Source organism: Phlebotomus papatasi, chromosome 2 (assembly GCF_024763615.1).
Source record: "Phlebotomus papatasi isolate M1 chromosome 2, Ppap_2.1, whole genome shotgun sequence".
In the NCBI taxonomy this organism is placed as follows: domain Eukaryota; kingdom Metazoa; phylum Arthropoda; class Insecta; order Diptera; family Psychodidae; genus Phlebotomus; species Phlebotomus papatasi.
Window position 1 is genome coordinate 73,531,286 of NC_077223.1, and position 17,925 is coordinate 73,549,210.

The following is a 17,925-nucleotide window of genomic DNA, read 5'->3' on the forward strand; positions in this document are numbered from 1 at the left end:
AATTTTCCATTTTAGTTTCAAAAGCTGAAAGTATACTAATTGCAGTGAAATTAATAATAATAAATTTTAGCTGTCTTACTGTGTTATCACACTTGCACATTAAAATTTTAATATGATTCACATTAATTGTCGCTGGTAAGAGTCCAAATGTGTAATTTGTGTGTTTGAATCATTTTACATTCAAAATTTGATCTATTTGTTGATAAAAATGTAGACTTGGCCCGCAAAATTTGATATAAATTGATTTATAGCATTAATTCGAAAAATTAATGAGATTTTCTCTTTAATTTTTTAATGTGAAAAATATTAATGCTTTAGATAAATTTAAACTTATTTTTGCAGTCCAAGTCCACTTCTTTATCACTAAATAGAAAAATCCCAAATATTAAGTGACTCAAAGACACAAATAGCATATTTGGACGCACACAAGCGACAATTAATGTGAATCACATTAAAATTTTAATGTGCAAGTGTGATAACGCCGTTAAACCTCTTTCCTGTAGACTTTAGGTTTAGACTTACAATAGTCCAAAATATCCAGCTTCCACCCCCTCTCCCCCATAGAGACCACTTTTCTCAACAAATCTTCGCGTTTTAGACGATTTATGACAGATTTCGTCACGCTGTTTGTCCGTCTGTTCGCCTGTCCGTCCGATCGTCGCCAGCTCTAGAGGCCAAACAGTAAGAGATAGCAACTTGGGACCTTCGGGGGACCCCCCATAAGTCGACCCAAGGATCGTTAACATGCCCCTCATTTTTCCCCCACCCCTCCCCTTCCCCTCCAAAACCATGTTTTTTGGGATTGCTTGAAAACGCGTCGTGCGATTATTTTCATTTTTGAATATGTTTTTGAGATTACCCAGGCGGACATTTCGCACTTAGACTAAAATACCGTTGAATCATTCCTAATAACGGTTTTTTTAAGGTCAAAGGTAAAAAAGGCAGTAGAGAGTGCATTTATCAAGCGAATGGGTCATGTTTAGGCTAAATGGAAAAGTCTTGGAATTTCCTATAATACTGAACGGATTCTAATCGGTTTTGAATCGGTAGTGAACCGGTTCATAACCGAAAAATAATTTTTATACGAAATTCAATTAAATAACTCCTGAGGTGTATTTTGGGAAATATTTTGATTGATTTATAAGTCGGCTTAAATCGGTTGTGAACCGGTAATAAACCGGTTATTTACCGATAAGTAATTTTTGTTCAAATATAATTTTTATTGCTCTTTATCCAAACTGTTTTGTGGAATCTATTAAGTGATTTATGAATCGATTTAAATAGGTTGAGTACCGGTAAACGGTAAATGATGCGAAAGTACTTTTGAGGTATATCATCTAAGTCATGAGTTCAAGCATTTCACAAAGCCTGGGACGCTTTGCCACTCTTTTTTTAGAGATTACCCAGGCGGATATTTCGTTCTTATGCGAAAATACCATTGAATCATTTGTGAAGCTCAGAATGAAAAACGAACATATCCTATGCTTTAACCATAGGATTCTATCTATCTATCTATTTATATGTTCATATTTCATTCTTTCAAAGGTTAAAAATGCTCTAGACAGACTATTTCTCATCCAAATGGTATTATGTTTGGGCTCGTTGGAAAGGTCTTAACATTTTCGGTAATATTGAACCAACTGTACCAATTCCAATTGATTCTGAACCGGTAATGACCGGTTTATAAACGATAAATAATTTTTATTCGAAATTCAATTTATATTACTCTTAAGGTGTATTTTGGGCAATATTTTGAGTAGTTTATGTTTTAGTTCTAATCGGTTCTGGACCGGTAATGAACCGATTATGAACCGATAAGTAATTTTTGTTCGAAAATTAATTTTATTACTCTTAAAACTATTTTGGGGGATCTTTTAAGTGATTCATGGAATGGTTTAAATTCGTTGAGAACCGGTAAACAGTAAATGATGCGAAAGTACTTTTGATGTATAGGGGAAAGTACTCTCCCTTCGAACGTTCATGCCTTCGAATAATGTGAATTTATTTTACTTTTCCTAAAGAGAGTTACACGATAATTCAACTTCAGCATATCGTTGAAAGTTAATATAAGCATATAAGCACCGAAGTCCTAAGTTTGAAATGCAATATTTTTAATTCGTATTGATATTTTTTGTTACTCCCTTTTCGGAAAGGTTGCGTGGAATCTTGAAAACTAGTTTATCATCTTTGTTTTCTTTAAATCGTTTCCTAAAATATTGAAAAATTAATTAAAATATGGGCATTGCTTTGGGTAGTATTCCGGCCACTTTGAGTGAATTACCGGCCACCTTTTTTCTGACCACCTTTTGTGACGCAACACGCAACGGATAGAAAATTTCAAAACGTCAAATGGAACGAGTTTAATATTTAGTTTAATACGTTTATATGACCCACAAGCCCTGAGATCTTCCGTGTAATTTGTCCTGAAGACCTGAAGAGCAGAATCTCAAATTTACGCGCAGATTCCCGTAGCAATTTGCCCTTCCTGAACTCTTCCAAGGTCTTTTCCACATCATCTTTTTTATAGAAGCGATGGTTTTTTTCTGGACATTGTAGAACTCAAAAATTGAAAAAAAAAAAACAAAATGAATAAGAAATTTAGGAAAGGAAAAGATGTTGCCGGAATAGGCAACACTACCTCACCGGAGAGACGCTCACAAAGTATATACTTTTTTACGCGAAATACAGGATCTAGCTGGGAAATTTCAGCCGAAATTTAAAGATTGTTGATTCACTATTAACATAAACAGAAACAATCTTTAATGAAAACTAATCAATTTTCATGAAAAACACTGAAAGAAAACCTTTTGCACTTCACCACAAATCGTAAGACTGCTAGAAACACAATCGATCTGTTACATTTTTTGTAAGACTTTCCACACTGAGTTTTTACAAGGCAATTTAAATTCAAATTAGGGTAAGTGTGCCAAATTCCGGCCAGCTTGCAATTCCGGCTACCTTTTTTGTTCCTCGAATTTCCATGAACTTTTAGATTTTACATACTCTAGAGATTATACAATGCAAAAGAATAACAAAAAATGTAACTTCGACAAAGGAGATGACGTGAAAAAGACATTGGAAGAATTCTCTAAGGGCAAAAAACTATGAGAATGAAGGTGGCCGAAATAGGGCACCAAAGCTATGTCTACATTTTTATTCATTTTAAAATGTATTAAGAATGATTTTAGAGTAAATAAAGACGATAAACGGTTTACAAGGTTCCAAGCAACACTCCTTAAGAAGGAATTAAATTGTATGCAACTATGCCGAAATTTGGCACACTTACCCTACACCTAAAATTTAACGGGCTTTGTGTTAATACATCCTAAAATGAATAAATATTTACACACGGCTCTTCGTTATCCGGGTGACAGATGCCAAACACTGGCGGTTGATGTATTCAAAATTATTTTTACTAAACATGAAATTTCTCCAGAGTGAATTAAAGTATTTATTATCATTGTATCGAAGTTTTTAATACATAATTGTGATAAAAAATGAAACATAAGTACACCACAAGGGAAATTCTCTTGTTCTTTGTCAGACAGAAAATAAATTCACACAGCATAAAATAGAAAAACCGTTGATCATTCAAAAAACCTTAATGTCATTTTGTCCCCCAGTCAGCCGGATAACGAAGAGCCGAGTGTATAAAGGCGTCTACACATTGGGAGCAATTTTCGTCAAAAATTGCGTTTTTGAGAGAAATTTGACGTTTCCCCCTACAACGCTGCAAGGAATTTCCTTCAAAAAAGCAATTTTGGACAGAAATTGCTCCCAATGTGTAGAGGCCATAAAAGCAAAATTAATTCATTGACTATTCGAAGATTACATTACATTATTTTAATTCATTTATTTACTCGGACGAAATTACACTCAAAGTGGCCGAAATTAGAAGCTGGCCGAAATTTGGCACACTTACCCTAAATCCAAATTGAATTTCTTGTGATGTTTTCGAGAAGAAGAAGAATGCGAAAGAGATGGACATATGCATTATATTTGACAAAGAAAGGGATGGAGATTTTGGTTTTAATGAAATTTTGTTTATCTAAAAAATGTGCCGAAGCTATGTGCAACGTGCAACATTGAATTTTGACTCAATCTAATTTTATGCAATGATATGCCTCTTTCATAAATAAAGGCAAAAAACAAACGAGCAGTAAAAAATTCTAAATGGGCAGTAAAAAATTAAAAATGAGCAGTAAAATATCTAATTATGGTCAGTAAAAAAATTAAATCTTTACAAAAATGGTCCTAATTTATATATTTAACATTCAAAATAGTTCCATATAAACTGAAAAGCCCTTTATTTTCCCTTTGCCAAAATTTGGACGATAATATCAGTGTTTCAAATTTTTTGTTACTGATCAATTTTAACTTTTTACTGCTCATTTATTCAATGCCATAAATAAATTCATTTAAAGATATATATTGTACCAGGGAAACATGGTTAAAAATGCAATCCTTTTTTTCCTGTACAGATACTGCAGATTGGCTGACATTGTGGATCAATTGTTCCCACCAATAAAAGACGATGATTTCCAATCTGATGAATATTCAACTTTCCGCTATTGGCGTGAACCCTTGCCGGACATTAGTTTCCTGGACATTTCCGAGGTAGCTGGAGTTCCGGGAGCTGCTGCTGCTGCTACTGTCCCCGCAGCTGGAATTGTTTCTGCGGTGGACAATGGTCCAATAGTTGCTGAATAGATTTAACTCACTTTTGCAAGTTTTTGCAGAGCCTCCAAGTGGACGGTTTCTATTGGCCAATTTTTTTCTGTTTTATTTTATTGTGAATTATGTTAGTTTTTTTGTAATGAATTAGTCTCATTTTGTGATACTTTATGAGGTTTAAGTAGAGCATCCTTTGGAGGACATGCAGCCCTGCAAATCCAATAGCTTCTTATTCCCAGTAAAAAAAAAATCATAAACAATTGACAGTGGTTGTTTTTGGTGTTGCAGAAGTTATTTGGTTTTTTATTTATGAATTTTTTGGAAGGAGGGGGAAGGGTTAATTGGGTTTCCGGATAATTTTTTGTGACACCATGAAGGATGAACTGTCAAAAATATATATTTATGATCTCTCTGTGAAATTTCTATTGGGCTTTTACGAGATAAAATGCTAGTTCTCCCAGGAATTAAAAAAAAAAACGGGAGTGATAAAAAAATCCATTAGATTTATTGAATATTTAAACAAGAACATTATGCATAGAGCAAAACACTTCTTAAACTGGCTTGCAGCTAAAGAATTAAAAAGGAAAAAAAATGAATTTAATCACGCAGTGTCAGAGAAATTGAAAAAATAATGCTTCTTAGTTGGATTTGAGATAATAAAGGAAAGAGTCAAGTCCATTTGGGGGTTTTTCTTTATTCGGATTCTTCATTGTCCATGGGAGTGTCGAGGGTCTTGTCCATTTCATCGTCAGCTCCATTGCCACTGTCGCTGGTATCGGTATCTTCCACGAGACCCTCGAAGCCGGCCTTCTTGGACCAGAGGCACTTAATGAGGAGCCTGAAGGTGGCAATGGGCATATTGCAGAGCTTGAGGATCTTGGCCTGTTCGGGCGTGAGGCACGATCCAGCTTCACAGACTCGGTATTCTTTGTACAGAGACACCACGCCACGTTCCAGCTTCGTGGGCAGTCCCAGTTTCCGCAGATGGGGCTCTATGGCATGTGAAAATTCCTCACAGGGTCCAGCTGGAAGGACAATAGCCTCCTTGCACTCATGGCCACTCCGAGCATACTCCAACGCTGAGTAGTCTTTGAACCAATCCAGAACGATATCCTTCGCGTGATCTGTGAAAAGCAACCCACACTGACCATTCAGGCGCACTGCCAACTTGTGCAAATCCTCCCCGATGTTCTCTGCCATCTCCTTGGCAGACTCATTGAGACCCAGCTGCATAATTCTGTTCTTCCCGAAGAAGAATCTCGAATCCTTCCACTTTGTCCGCAGCTCCTTCAGCAGCGTATTCCGCATATTGTGCACGGAAAATACATAGATATGTGTGTATTTGGACACGCAGAATTTGATATCCTCAACGATATGCTGCTTCCATGCCAATCCTTTCCGATCTGTCTTGGTCAGGGAAACTGCAACACGAAAAAATGTTCAATTAAACTCTGTGCAAATTTCCCAGAAAACCACCAAGTTTTACTCACTTTTCTGATCCCTTTTCGACTTGGGCATTGTCTGTGACTATTTCTATCTGCAATCAATTAAATTCTCCAAGAAAACCCCTGTTTTTCTATACGTTTCTCCCAAACACGTGCAACTGATTGTTTTTATCGTGCAAATTTTGACATTTCGACACCTTTTTAGCAAAGATTCCCACCGCCTACTACCGCATTTTCCATCAAAGGAAAAAAAACTTCCGAAAATTGTAGTAGTAGAACAAGCGCACATTGCGCCATCACAGTAGTAGTTTCGGACTTTCGAAAGACTTCAATTCGCCGAGGTGCATCGAGATTGAGATAGTGTGTAGATTGTGCCATTTATTCTGTGCTGTTTCTTCATCCCTTCTCACAAAAAGTAAGTAAACATGTTGCTAATGTTTCTCTGCACCCAGTGCCAATGGAATTTTGGGAAAATTCCCCGTAAATTTGGGTGAAAAGTGAATTTTTCTTTTGTGACGCATTGAGGAGTGTCCGGGCGGCCATCTTTCCCATATTAATTTCGTACCTCACATATCCAATACACTAACACCACCATGGACACACACACAATCACCAACCATGTAGCATGCTGTAGCCGCCCCACACAAGAAAAAAAAAAAAGAATCTCGTAGTATAGATATGTTTAGTACGGAAATATTTGGAGGCCGCCGGAATACCATTGAAATTATCCAATATTGCGGCGCACATGCATATCGCGGTGGCACCATTGGGAAATCCAGTGACTTCACCCACAAGTGCACTACCGGTCAGGGAAATACGATGTTTCCTGCGGAAAAGAAGCATACTGCGATTCATCCAGGCCCAGGGAAAGTTTTATCTTGTACTCTCGCGACGGCGACACTATCCGCCAAGAAGATATTCCGTAGATAGTTGTGTGTGTGCGGGAGATTTAAAGCTCTCTATAGTGAGAAATTGGAGGCGCCTCTGGAAGACGTTCTCCGGAAGAAGGCGCGCTCGAGTCGCCCACCCCAAAGTGGATTAAATCTTACTGACCCTCGACCATTGAGGGGTTTCTCTGGCGGGGCTGGTGCTCTCTGTGGGGTTGCATTAACGTAAGGTTACTCGATGGACTGAATGATGTATGCCTGGCGAGGAGTTGCCTACTTGACGCGCAACTCCGTAATCGTGGAAAGAGTAAAGCCCCCAGATACGCAGAAAGCTTATGGCGCGTCTGATTCTTATGTTGACTATACCTAATTCCAATTCTCTCAACTAAGTAGGCGTATATTAGTTTCTTTTTGAATCGATTTGTATTCACCTGCAGCATATGCTGCATCTTAAGCACATGCGACTTTTTCACCCCTAGCGGTGATTAAATTAACTTCAAACGTTCTAAAAAGTTACTGATCAATGAAGTCAATAGATAAACCCCCAAAGGAATACACAATTCAATTATTTAGGATTAAAAAAAATCTAAAAAGCCGACTTTTATTTGGAATAAACATTCTATTTTGGTCAGTAAATGACGATAAATTGATCATAAATCACTTTAAATACATATCTGAGACGTCAGGAATTGCTCACAACTTCTTAATATTAGCTGAGTTACATTTACCAAGAATATTTCGCTATTTTCTTTCTTCAAACACCGAGAAAAACTAGGATGGTAAAATTTACCATTCTCCATACAAAATTCTAATCGCCGGATAGTAAAAAAGTCACCCAGCAAACGCGATATTAAATCGGACTGTCAAAAATTGTAGAATATAGGGGAAAGGCTCATAATTTTGTCCAGTTTCTTATTTTGGACACTTTGAGGATAAAATTGGACACTAAAAATAAATTGATTAAAATTATGGATTTTTATTCCAATATTTGATGAATAAAGAGTTTTATCTAAATATTTGTTCTTTTTGGAAGGTTTTAACACTAAAAATGTTAAATTTTGAATATGATTTAAGTTAAAACTGCTTTGTTGAAAATTCAGTGTGAGCAATTGCTTACGAGAAATATGACAACTTCGTGTTTACTTCACTCTTATTTAGCTGTGGTGAACTACTAACAGCTTTCCTCGCTGTTTTACAGTGATATTATTAAATATTCATTGTATATTGTGTTGATTCACGTTAGTAGTGATTTGTACATTTGACCTGAAGTGAGATTTGCCTTGTGAATTACGTTTTTCGCGTGAAAAATGGGAAATTTTTTAAGACATTCACCAGTGAGGTGATACTCCTTATTTTGGACAGATGTTTTTCTCACGAAATTTCGTGAAGTTTTAGCTTTTGTGATGACTAGGTTGGAAAAATGCCTGGAGAAACAAAAGAGCATCATCTTTATGAAAGAGATGTAGTGAGAAAAGCCTTAAAAGGTTCCCGGAAAGGCCAGGGAATGAGCGAATCCGCGAGTACTTGGAGTACCGAAGTCAACTCACTTTAATGAATGATATGGAAAGTTTCCAGGCTTCTTGTGGCATTCTACGCTACGGTTCCCTTACATGAACAGGAAGAGGACTTGGTAAGATTGGTTCTTGACATGGAGAACAATGGGCATCCTGTTGAGGCGGATTAGCTGTCCAAATTTACAGCCATGTTGTCCAAATTAATAACCAAGTTGTCCAAAATAAAAGCCAAATTCACCTCTACATATCACTTCATTTTTAAACGTATTAAAACTAATTTTAGTAAAAATAAGACGATAAATAGCTTGCTAAGTTTCTAAACAATCCTTCTGAAAAGAGAGTAACAAAAAAAGTCAATTAGTATTGAAAATATCGCACTTCAAACTTGGAACATCGATGCTTATAAGCAGACTGGATAAAATTATGAGCCTTTACCCTATTGTATGGATAGTAAATTCTAATAGCCGGATGGTAAATTCTAATATCCCGGATATTAGATTTTACTAGACGGATGGTAAATTTTACTGGCAGGATAGTAAATTTTACTAGCCGGATATTAGAATGAAAAATGTCGGAAAAATTTATTTTTCCCTATTTTCATTAATTTTTGGCCATTGCTTGAGGGCTTGGGGCCCTTCCCTGGATGACAATCTCTGTATTTCAAGCCATTTTGGTGCGTGAAAATTTTTTTCCAACATTGACGACTGCGCCGAGATTTGAACACGCGACCTTTGTGACGACAGTCCAGCATCTTCCAGCTGCACTACGAATTTCTATAATGTATTCAAAACTTTTTGGGAACCGTTGCATCGGCACACACGATATTCCAAAATGACATTCTAACAGCAGGATGGCAAATTTTACTGGCTTGGATAGTAATTTCAATCCAAATTACTATCCTCCGTTAAAATTTACTGTCTTCCAGTTACATTCTAATATTTAATATGCGGCCAGTAAAATGTACTACCCGGATATTAGAATCTAAGAGAGGTCAAGGTAAATTATAAAGGAGGATAGTAGATTTTACCATCCGGCTATTAGAATTTACTATTCATAGGATAGTATATTTTAAAATGTCAAGATGGTAGATTCTAAAGGAAAGTTTCTATGGAGGATGGTATTTTCTACTATCTTTTGAGGTAGTAGAATTTAAAGACATGATTTGTAGAAAATACCATCCAAATTTTTCTCGGTGAACATTTATAATTTAAAAAATGTGAAGTTTGAAGTAAAATTCGCTGGCTACATTACTTTTAGGGGAGGCTTGATGTAGTGGAGACCGGGCCAGATCAGCTAGGAAATGAAATTTCGTCAGCTCTATAAGTCTATTGAACGTCTACTTACAATAGGGGACACTGGGGTAAAATTAGTCACAGATGGTATTAGATATTGGGATGCTATGTTTGTTTTACAAGGAATATTGAGGAAACCAGATTGTATCGAAGTAAACATTTCCCTTTCTATTCTTTAAAATATTTATAAACCTGATACTAACGCTTTTTTTGTGAATTGTACCTAATGAAACATTTAATTTACTGACTAATTTTGCCCCAGTTCCACTAGTAGCGGAGACCGGGGAGGTTTGGGACAGGGGTAGTGTGGGACAAGACGATTTTTTTAAAAATATTTTTTGCATTAAATGGGATTTAACCACTACACAGTAAAAAAATTAACACTATTTTAGTGTGTAATCGTAATCTTTCACACTACTATTATAGTGTTAAATTTGGAAAAAAATGTTTAATTTAAAATTGTTTAATTTATAGTTGTTTAATTTATAGTTGTTGAATTTCAAGTTGTTGAATTTAAAAATGGTTGAATTTCTATGTGTAAACTTAAAAATTGTTGAATTTTCATTTCATTTCGTTTATTATAGATTTTTTTGTCTTTTGATACATTTCTAATGTTTTTCCTATACTCGGGATCCTCCCTAATGAGAGATAATTACATTTGATGCTCGGATCTTCATGATATACTTTTTATGCATGTAAATATTTGATGTTCTATATGACTTTTGCCCAATGAAAAGCATCTCGACTGAAGTATATGTCTTAAATGGAAATTCAACAATTTTTACACCACTTTTGTTTAAAAAATCAACAACTTTCGTTGAAATACACAGGGCTTCACACTATAATAGTGTGAAAAATTATGATCAAACTATAATAGTGTTAATTTTTGATATCCTCAGTTTTATTGTTTAAATTCTATGAACACTTTTTTTTTTAAATTGATAAAAATAGTATATTTTGATTTCTCAGTTTTGCAATTTGTATTTTATATCAGCGATATGTAATCAAAACCTTTTTATCTCATTAGCTAGCAGTATAATCTGGGAACATATTTTTATAAAAGTTTCAGAGAATGTACGCTCTTGTTTTTTACTTAAAGGTTTTAAATACCAAAACTACACGCGGGGATGTTTGGGACATCTGAAGGGGATGAATGGGACGTTGATTTTCGACAGGTAGCGTGCAATTTTTTATTGTTAAAATGGAGAGTAATGCCCAGTTTCTACTGGAAATCTCCCTATTGTGCAAACTTTACCAGTGGAGCTAATGTCTCTAACTACAGAGACAATTAAACCATCAATGTCTTGGGAATCAATAATTTCTTCTCCAGAGAATATTCGACCTTTGCCCAATTCCGTTAAAAACTATTTTCTCGAAAATTTCTCGAGCAATATCCTCTACAATTCTCACAAGTTCTCCAGAAGAGGCAAGGCGAAAGCTTATTCAGAGAAATAAGGAAAAAACAGGTACCATGTAGTTGTCGTAAAATCAAACAGGCAATGAGTTCAAAACTAAAAGTTGCAAGAAAATCTACTTGCCCGAGGAATTTGATGATCATGATTGCAATACTTAGAGTAAAAAAGCAAAGAGAGGTAGATGGAAAATAATAAGAAAATACTTTAAAAACTGATTGACAATAATTGACTCTACTGTACAAATTAAATTGGTATTAATTTCTAAGTATAAAAAAAAGATTAAACGTTTTTATTTCGATTAGAAATATTTTTAATCTAGTACTTAAAATTACTTAACGTGCTTCAATAATGCAAATTATGCGAGAAAAAACGCGTCCCAAACATCCCCTTTTGCGTTCCACACTGCCCCACATCGGGGAGGTTTGGGACAAAGCGTCAAGTTAAATATTTTATCTTCTTCAAGAAAACTCGGTTGTTTTTCAAGTTCTATTGAATACTTTTTATAAAGTCAATACCCATAAGGCCCATAAGTATCCTATAGACCGCATTAAATTGTAATGCACTGTCGTGATATTTTGGATTATTGTCTCAAAGTCAAAACATGAAAAAGTGTCCCAAATTTCCCCGGTCTCCCCTATAAAAAGTTAGTATCATTGGATGCAGAAACCTTAAATCTACATTCCAAAAAAATATATTGAGTTACTGTTGCAAAAGTTATGAGAAAAAACTGAAAATCACTCGGCACAATTATCGAACTTTTTGATTATAATTTTACTGTATAGTAAGTTTAAAAAATAGCATTAACCATAAGACATTCAATGTTTTAGTTTTAGAATTTGAAAGTAATATAATTTGCAGTAAAATTAATAGAAATCAATATTAGCTGTCAAACTTTAAATCTCTCTCCTGAAAAGTAGTATTTTTGACATGCAATAGCTTTCTTTGGAGCCGGCGACTGTTCCTTGGCTTATAATTTATGGAAAACATATTTGAATCGATATGATAAATATTTCATAAACAGGGAGGGAGTTAATTACTCTGAATAAACAGTAGTTTTCTCAATATTCTTCTTAATGCCTCCGGGTACACCTTCAGTAATTATAATCAATACTTATAATTATAATTATATAATTATAATAAAATAATAATCAGTAAAATTTCATGAAATCAAAATTCGCGTCTCTTTCTTTCTCAAGAGATTTGTATAAGTACGTTTCATTCTTTCCGACTCAAAATTGGGCTGAACTAATTTTAATTTGGTGTGATGCTCAAAAGAAGAAGAGTGCGAAAGAATAGGATAGGCATATGCAGAATATTTGAGAAAGAAACGGATGTGAATTTTGTCATTATGAAATTTTCCTGATCTAAAAGGTATACCGGGCCAAAGGAAAGCAATATCCCACTGTCAAATTCTATCTGTGGTTAATTTTGCCCCAGTCTCTCTTATATCAATTGAAGGATTTGCAGAATAATCGATTTTTAATTCTTTCACTGTTTCATGTTTAAAGAAAAGTTAATTTAATCATCTTTTAATAGAAAAATAAAGCCCAACAAATTTTCTTTATAGATATTAAAATAGATTTTTTTTATAATCAAGATTTTTTGCTGTAGGGGAGATTGAGGCAGAATGAGCTAGTCAATGAAATTTTTCTTTGGGTATATTTAGTACAAAAAAAAAGTAACAGACTGATAAATATTTCAACGAATAAGGACGGAATTAATTACTCTGAATAAATAGTAGTTTGTTCAATATTCTTTCTAGAAAAACTATAACAAACCACTGTTTAATTCTATCTCTGTTACGCCTACTAAAGTAAAAATCAGATGTTGGCATAAAATGACGCACGCTTAATATTTATGCCACACTCTAACCATCATTTGCTTTGCGATTAAGGGCAGAATCACATTGACAGTAAAATGCTCACCGTCACCGTCAAAGGCCTCACCGTATTTTGTTGATTTACGTATTTTCATTGCAATTCTTACGCAAATTTTCCATTACGATATTACCTTGTTTCATACTCGGTGGCACTAGGTGAAAATAGTATAAAAAAATTGAATAAATAAAGCGGAAATGCGATAAACGGTAAGCAAAACAAAAAACTGTAGGATTTTTTTGCTGCAGTTTTTCGTACAGTTTTTTTGCTCACCGTTTATCGCATTTTCGTCAATTTCTTCATTTTTCTTATATTATTTTCACCTAGTGCCACCGTGTTTGAGATAACGTAACACGGTAAATTGAGAATTTGCGTAAAAATTGCAATGAAAACGCGTAAATCAACGAAATACGGTGAGGGCTTTGACGGTGACGGTGAGCATTTTACTGTCAATGTGATTCTGCCCTAATACGGGCTGTTGACTTAATGTTTCACCGTGTGGTTTAATTTTCCTAATTTCATATTAAAAAAAAAGAGAATTAAAAAAAAAATTACTTGTGATTGGTTATTAAGGGTAAATGATCGATTAGATTTTGAAACGCTATTAAAATTCTTGTTTACTTAGGACTTTGAGACCCTCGAGAGCTGAACTAAACCTGCAGTCTGAGAGCCGTCTAAGTGACAATCATACTAAGCTGCTTCTTGGCTAAATCGATCTTCAGACTAGAGGTTCAGCCATGTTCCCGAAGGTCTTAAAATCCAAAATAGCAGTCAATTTTACTAGTTTTTCCAAATTTAATCAATTGCTCTTGTTTATGCAATCGTAAGTTATTTTTATGTTCAAAAAAACTCGAATTGTAAGAAGGTAGAAAATTAAAGCCATGTGGCTAAACCTTAGGTCTGAAACCCGCATAATCCTCAGATTTGTATAAGTCCCAAGAAGACTAAAAGGTGTGTCAATTCTTAGATAAACTTATCTTAAAGATTAAAATTAAAAGTCTGTTATTTTGCAATGCTAGTCTTTATTTTAAACTTTTTTTTATATATTAAAAGTTTATTTCAATATTTCTTATATTTAATATTGGCTTAAAGCAGGGCTGAGTAAGCGCGAAAAATGATTTGGTGTTGCCTGATGCGGAAAAATTTGAAATGCATTTTAAATAATTATGAAAAATAAGAAAAGAAAAAACAACTAGTTATTGGGTAAAGGATTTTTGAAAGATAAATACGAAAGACAATTTTATATTATCGGGAAACTAAGAAGGATAGCACAAATTTCGGTTTTGCAGTATGCACTGAATGCAGTCAAGTATATCTAAACTTAATGTAAAAAATATGAAATAGTCTGGATAAAAATTACTACAAGAAAAAAACTGTTAAGTTTATTTTAATATAAAGTGCGCGTTATTGTATGCATCTTTTTCAAATGTTTTCTGCAATTCTCTTTTATTTAGTATTTGCAAAATTTTCGAATTATTATCCGTCTGACCCCTTAGAATTAAGACATTTAACAATTAGTTACTTGTACAATGAATATTCGTACTCGGAAGATTTTTTTTATTTTAACCTTAAATTTCCTTTAAATTACCGTAGATACGGGTGACTTTAAACCTCCGTCCCTCTGTTCGTAAGCTTTTCATTAATTTTGGCACTTAAGGATGGTCTCTATCGTTCCGATCTACCATGTCTGATCGATGAAGACCATTCTTACATAATTAGAATTATAGAAAAGTTTGCGAACAATAGGGGGGAAAAAGTCACCCGCATTTACGGTAAGTTTCCATTTGATTTAAATTTAGGCAAGAAAAACCTAGAAATTACTTTCTGTCTAGTAGACATTTTTGAAATACGATATTTAATTTTGATAATTTATTAACAAAAAGTATTCAAATTACTATCCTGGGAATAATCTATTCTAAAAAAATTTAGAAGTTCAAAAGTTTGGTGGAAATTTAAAAAAAATAAATTGGGCGGTAAGACCACTGTGACCTCGACTGTCACAGCTGTGAGCTCGGATCCAATTCAATGCAAAAGATTGAATCATCTGAAGGGATATTTTTCACGATTTATTGTATAGGTATGGGCTTAGCGAGGTTAGGCAAGATAATTTAGAGTTGCCAGTGAAGTCAAGTACACATTTTCTGATTCAGTACGATTTTAAGCGAATTCATCCCCGGTTACAAGTTCCTCAGTCCTAGTTTTGAAATTGAAAATGACTTTAAGAACATTGTCATTTCAATTACTACAGTAGACTCTCACTCAATCGGCTCTTTTTCAATAGGGCGAAAAATTTTGTTGACAATTTTCACGTTTAATTATGAAGCTAATTCGCTCAAATTCGCTGTAGTTCTTCCTATTTTATCGTGATTTGACGCTTTGACGCTTAATTCTATCGCTAAACCGGATGACATTTTGCCCCATATTCCCGATTGAGAGAGAGTCTACTGTATGATGTTATTTTGTGTTTTTAGTGCAGATAACTTAAGAAATTTATAGTTCTAAATAGCGGAATAGGGGAAAGTCGGGTTATATTGAAAACGCTATTTTTTCGCAAATTTCCAAAAGAAGTTGAATCTAGCCATAATATAATTAAGTTTCACAATTGTTTTTTAATTATATTTCTAAATTTATATTATGTCAAAGCACAGCTTCTTTTAAAAATTATATGAAAACGCAACGTTTTCAATGTATCCCCTGATCAAAGTAGACCCATTTCCACCTACTAATTATATTTTGTCGGGGAATTTAAATATTTTATGCTTAATTATTTATCTCAGAACTGAAGGGAGTTAATTGAAAACTAATTTTATAAATATCTAATAAAATATTTTAATTGTGAACATGATAAGTCTCAAATAAAAGATTTGTCTTGAAGTTTTCCGAAAGTTGGAAGTAGTAATTTTAAAGATAGATCGAAATAAATCTACTATTTTCATATTTCTATTTTAAAATCAACTGATTAATTTTTAAAAAAGAATTAATGACTCACTGAAAAAATTCTTATCGCGGATTATAAATCTATTTTTAATTCTCCGTTGCACTGCTGAATTGTACTGCCAGTCGTAAAGTATCAGCTTAATTCCTCATTTACGGCACATGATTTCTCATTTATTATCTATGCATTATTTTAACCCTTTTAAGACGAATTTGATCATTATGTTGTTGGTCCATAAGATAATTTTTTTTTCATTAATCATTTAACTAACTTTTATTATATTCATACAAAAGAAAACTGTGACTCGTCTTCATACCTCAGAAAAATAGTATTTAGCGAATTCTAGAATAGTTCAGGTTCAGGAAGTTATGATAGTTTCTCTGACTTCCGTATTGGAAAATGATAGAATCAAATGGAAAATTCCGAATTTTAAAATGATCAAAGTTAGAACACTCTACTTTCCAAATTGTAACCCTTCAACTGTTGCAGGTCTTATCACTTGTCAATCTAATAGAAGTCAGCTTTTTTTTTAATTCCAGGAAAATGATCTGTAGATTATGTATACAATTTTAATTGTAAACAGGAAAAGTACGTATATCTTTTTCAAATATTCATAAATAGATTCCATATATTGTCCTGAATATTGAAAGAGTTTTGGAAACGATTTTTTTTAACGGTCTAAGAAATTTTCTTTTTTGAAAGAAAAACTTAGCGGTGAATACTGAAAGCGGTGAAGACTGAAAGTAACTCGTTTTAAGAGTTAAAATAACTCGTTTCAAGAGTTGCAAAAAAAATCTTTTTTAGGGTTAAAATAACTCTTAAATCTCAAAATGAATATATTTTCCAATTTTATTTATTTTTTCATTTTCTTTATTAATATTTTCTTGTCCTCAAGTTACCTATGTTTCCAGCGAAATATCACGTATGATGCACGCACATGTCTTCATGAAACACTGTTAGTCATATTTCTAGTTAATGTTCCTTATTAACTTTGTCACATGAAAATTTTCTTTACTGAAGTATATTCTTAAAATGAAAACACTTAAGCATATACTTCAGTCGAGATGAAATTTTATATCGAAAAAAGTAATAATTACATCGATATCGGACGAATTAATTCAACTCGAATGAAGAGTTGTTTCAACTCTATTTTCTAAAATTTACAACGAAAAAGAGTAATAATTACATGGATATTCATAAAGCTAATTCAACTCTACCATAGAGCTGTTTTAACTTTTTAGGTTTTTTTTTAGTGGAATATATTAGGGGATTAAAAAATTTTCCCATCCGTCCGTCCGTTTTTAGGACCAAGAAAATTTTATAGAACTTGAAAGTAAGATAAAGTACTATTTGTAAATTGATTCAAAAGTTTTAGAATCACAGATTGAAGAGTAGAAATACGTTGAAATGTCGTAAAAATCCTGACCTCATCGATTTACTTTGATTTGCGCACTATGTACAGAGATCATTGGTACAATTTTGAGGTAATAATCACAGTATTTATGATAAAGAAGCTAATAAATGTTAATTTTTTGTTGAAAACCGAATAAGAAAGGTTTAAATATGAGATGAAAATAAAATTTCATGACGTTTTCACAGTTCATTGGTTTTATATATACACTTATTAGAAGATTTTAGACTTGCAAATGTTGTTTGGCATTTCCGGGAAAGATATTGACATTGGTGATTACGTACACATTTGTGTTTCTTTTTTTATGTTAAAAATTTTCGGAAAAGGATTTCTTGTTTTTGGAGAAGGAAAAGGATTGTCTTGTAACTTTATTTATTTTTTCAATAATGGCAATAGCTGCGGACTATCGTTAATACTTTGAGCTAAATCACCTCACATTTGTAGTCAATCTCTTCGGCATGGCGTGTGGCTCCCT

At 33.7% G+C, this 17,925-nt stretch overlaps 1 protein-coding gene across 1 annotated transcript in view; it reads right to left on the reverse strand.

Annotated features, from left to right (window-relative positions):
* Nucleotides 1-5,157: 5,157 nt before the first annotated feature.
* LOC129804360 (mRNA turnover protein 4 homolog) overlaps nt 5,158-17,925 on the reverse strand; it is a 106,197-nt gene continuing 93,429 nt past the window's right edge. The window contains exons 2-3 of the mRNA XM_055851610.1: nt 6,165-6,218; nt 5,158-6,095 (exon numbers count right to left, since the gene is read on the reverse strand). Of these exons, the coding sequence (XP_055707585.1) occupies nt 5,368-6,095; nt 6,165-6,192 (756 nt within the window). The 5' untranslated portion in view covers nt 6,193-6,218 and the 3' untranslated portion in view covers nt 5,158-5,367. The remainder of the gene's footprint in view (nt 6,096-6,164; nt 6,219-17,925) is intronic.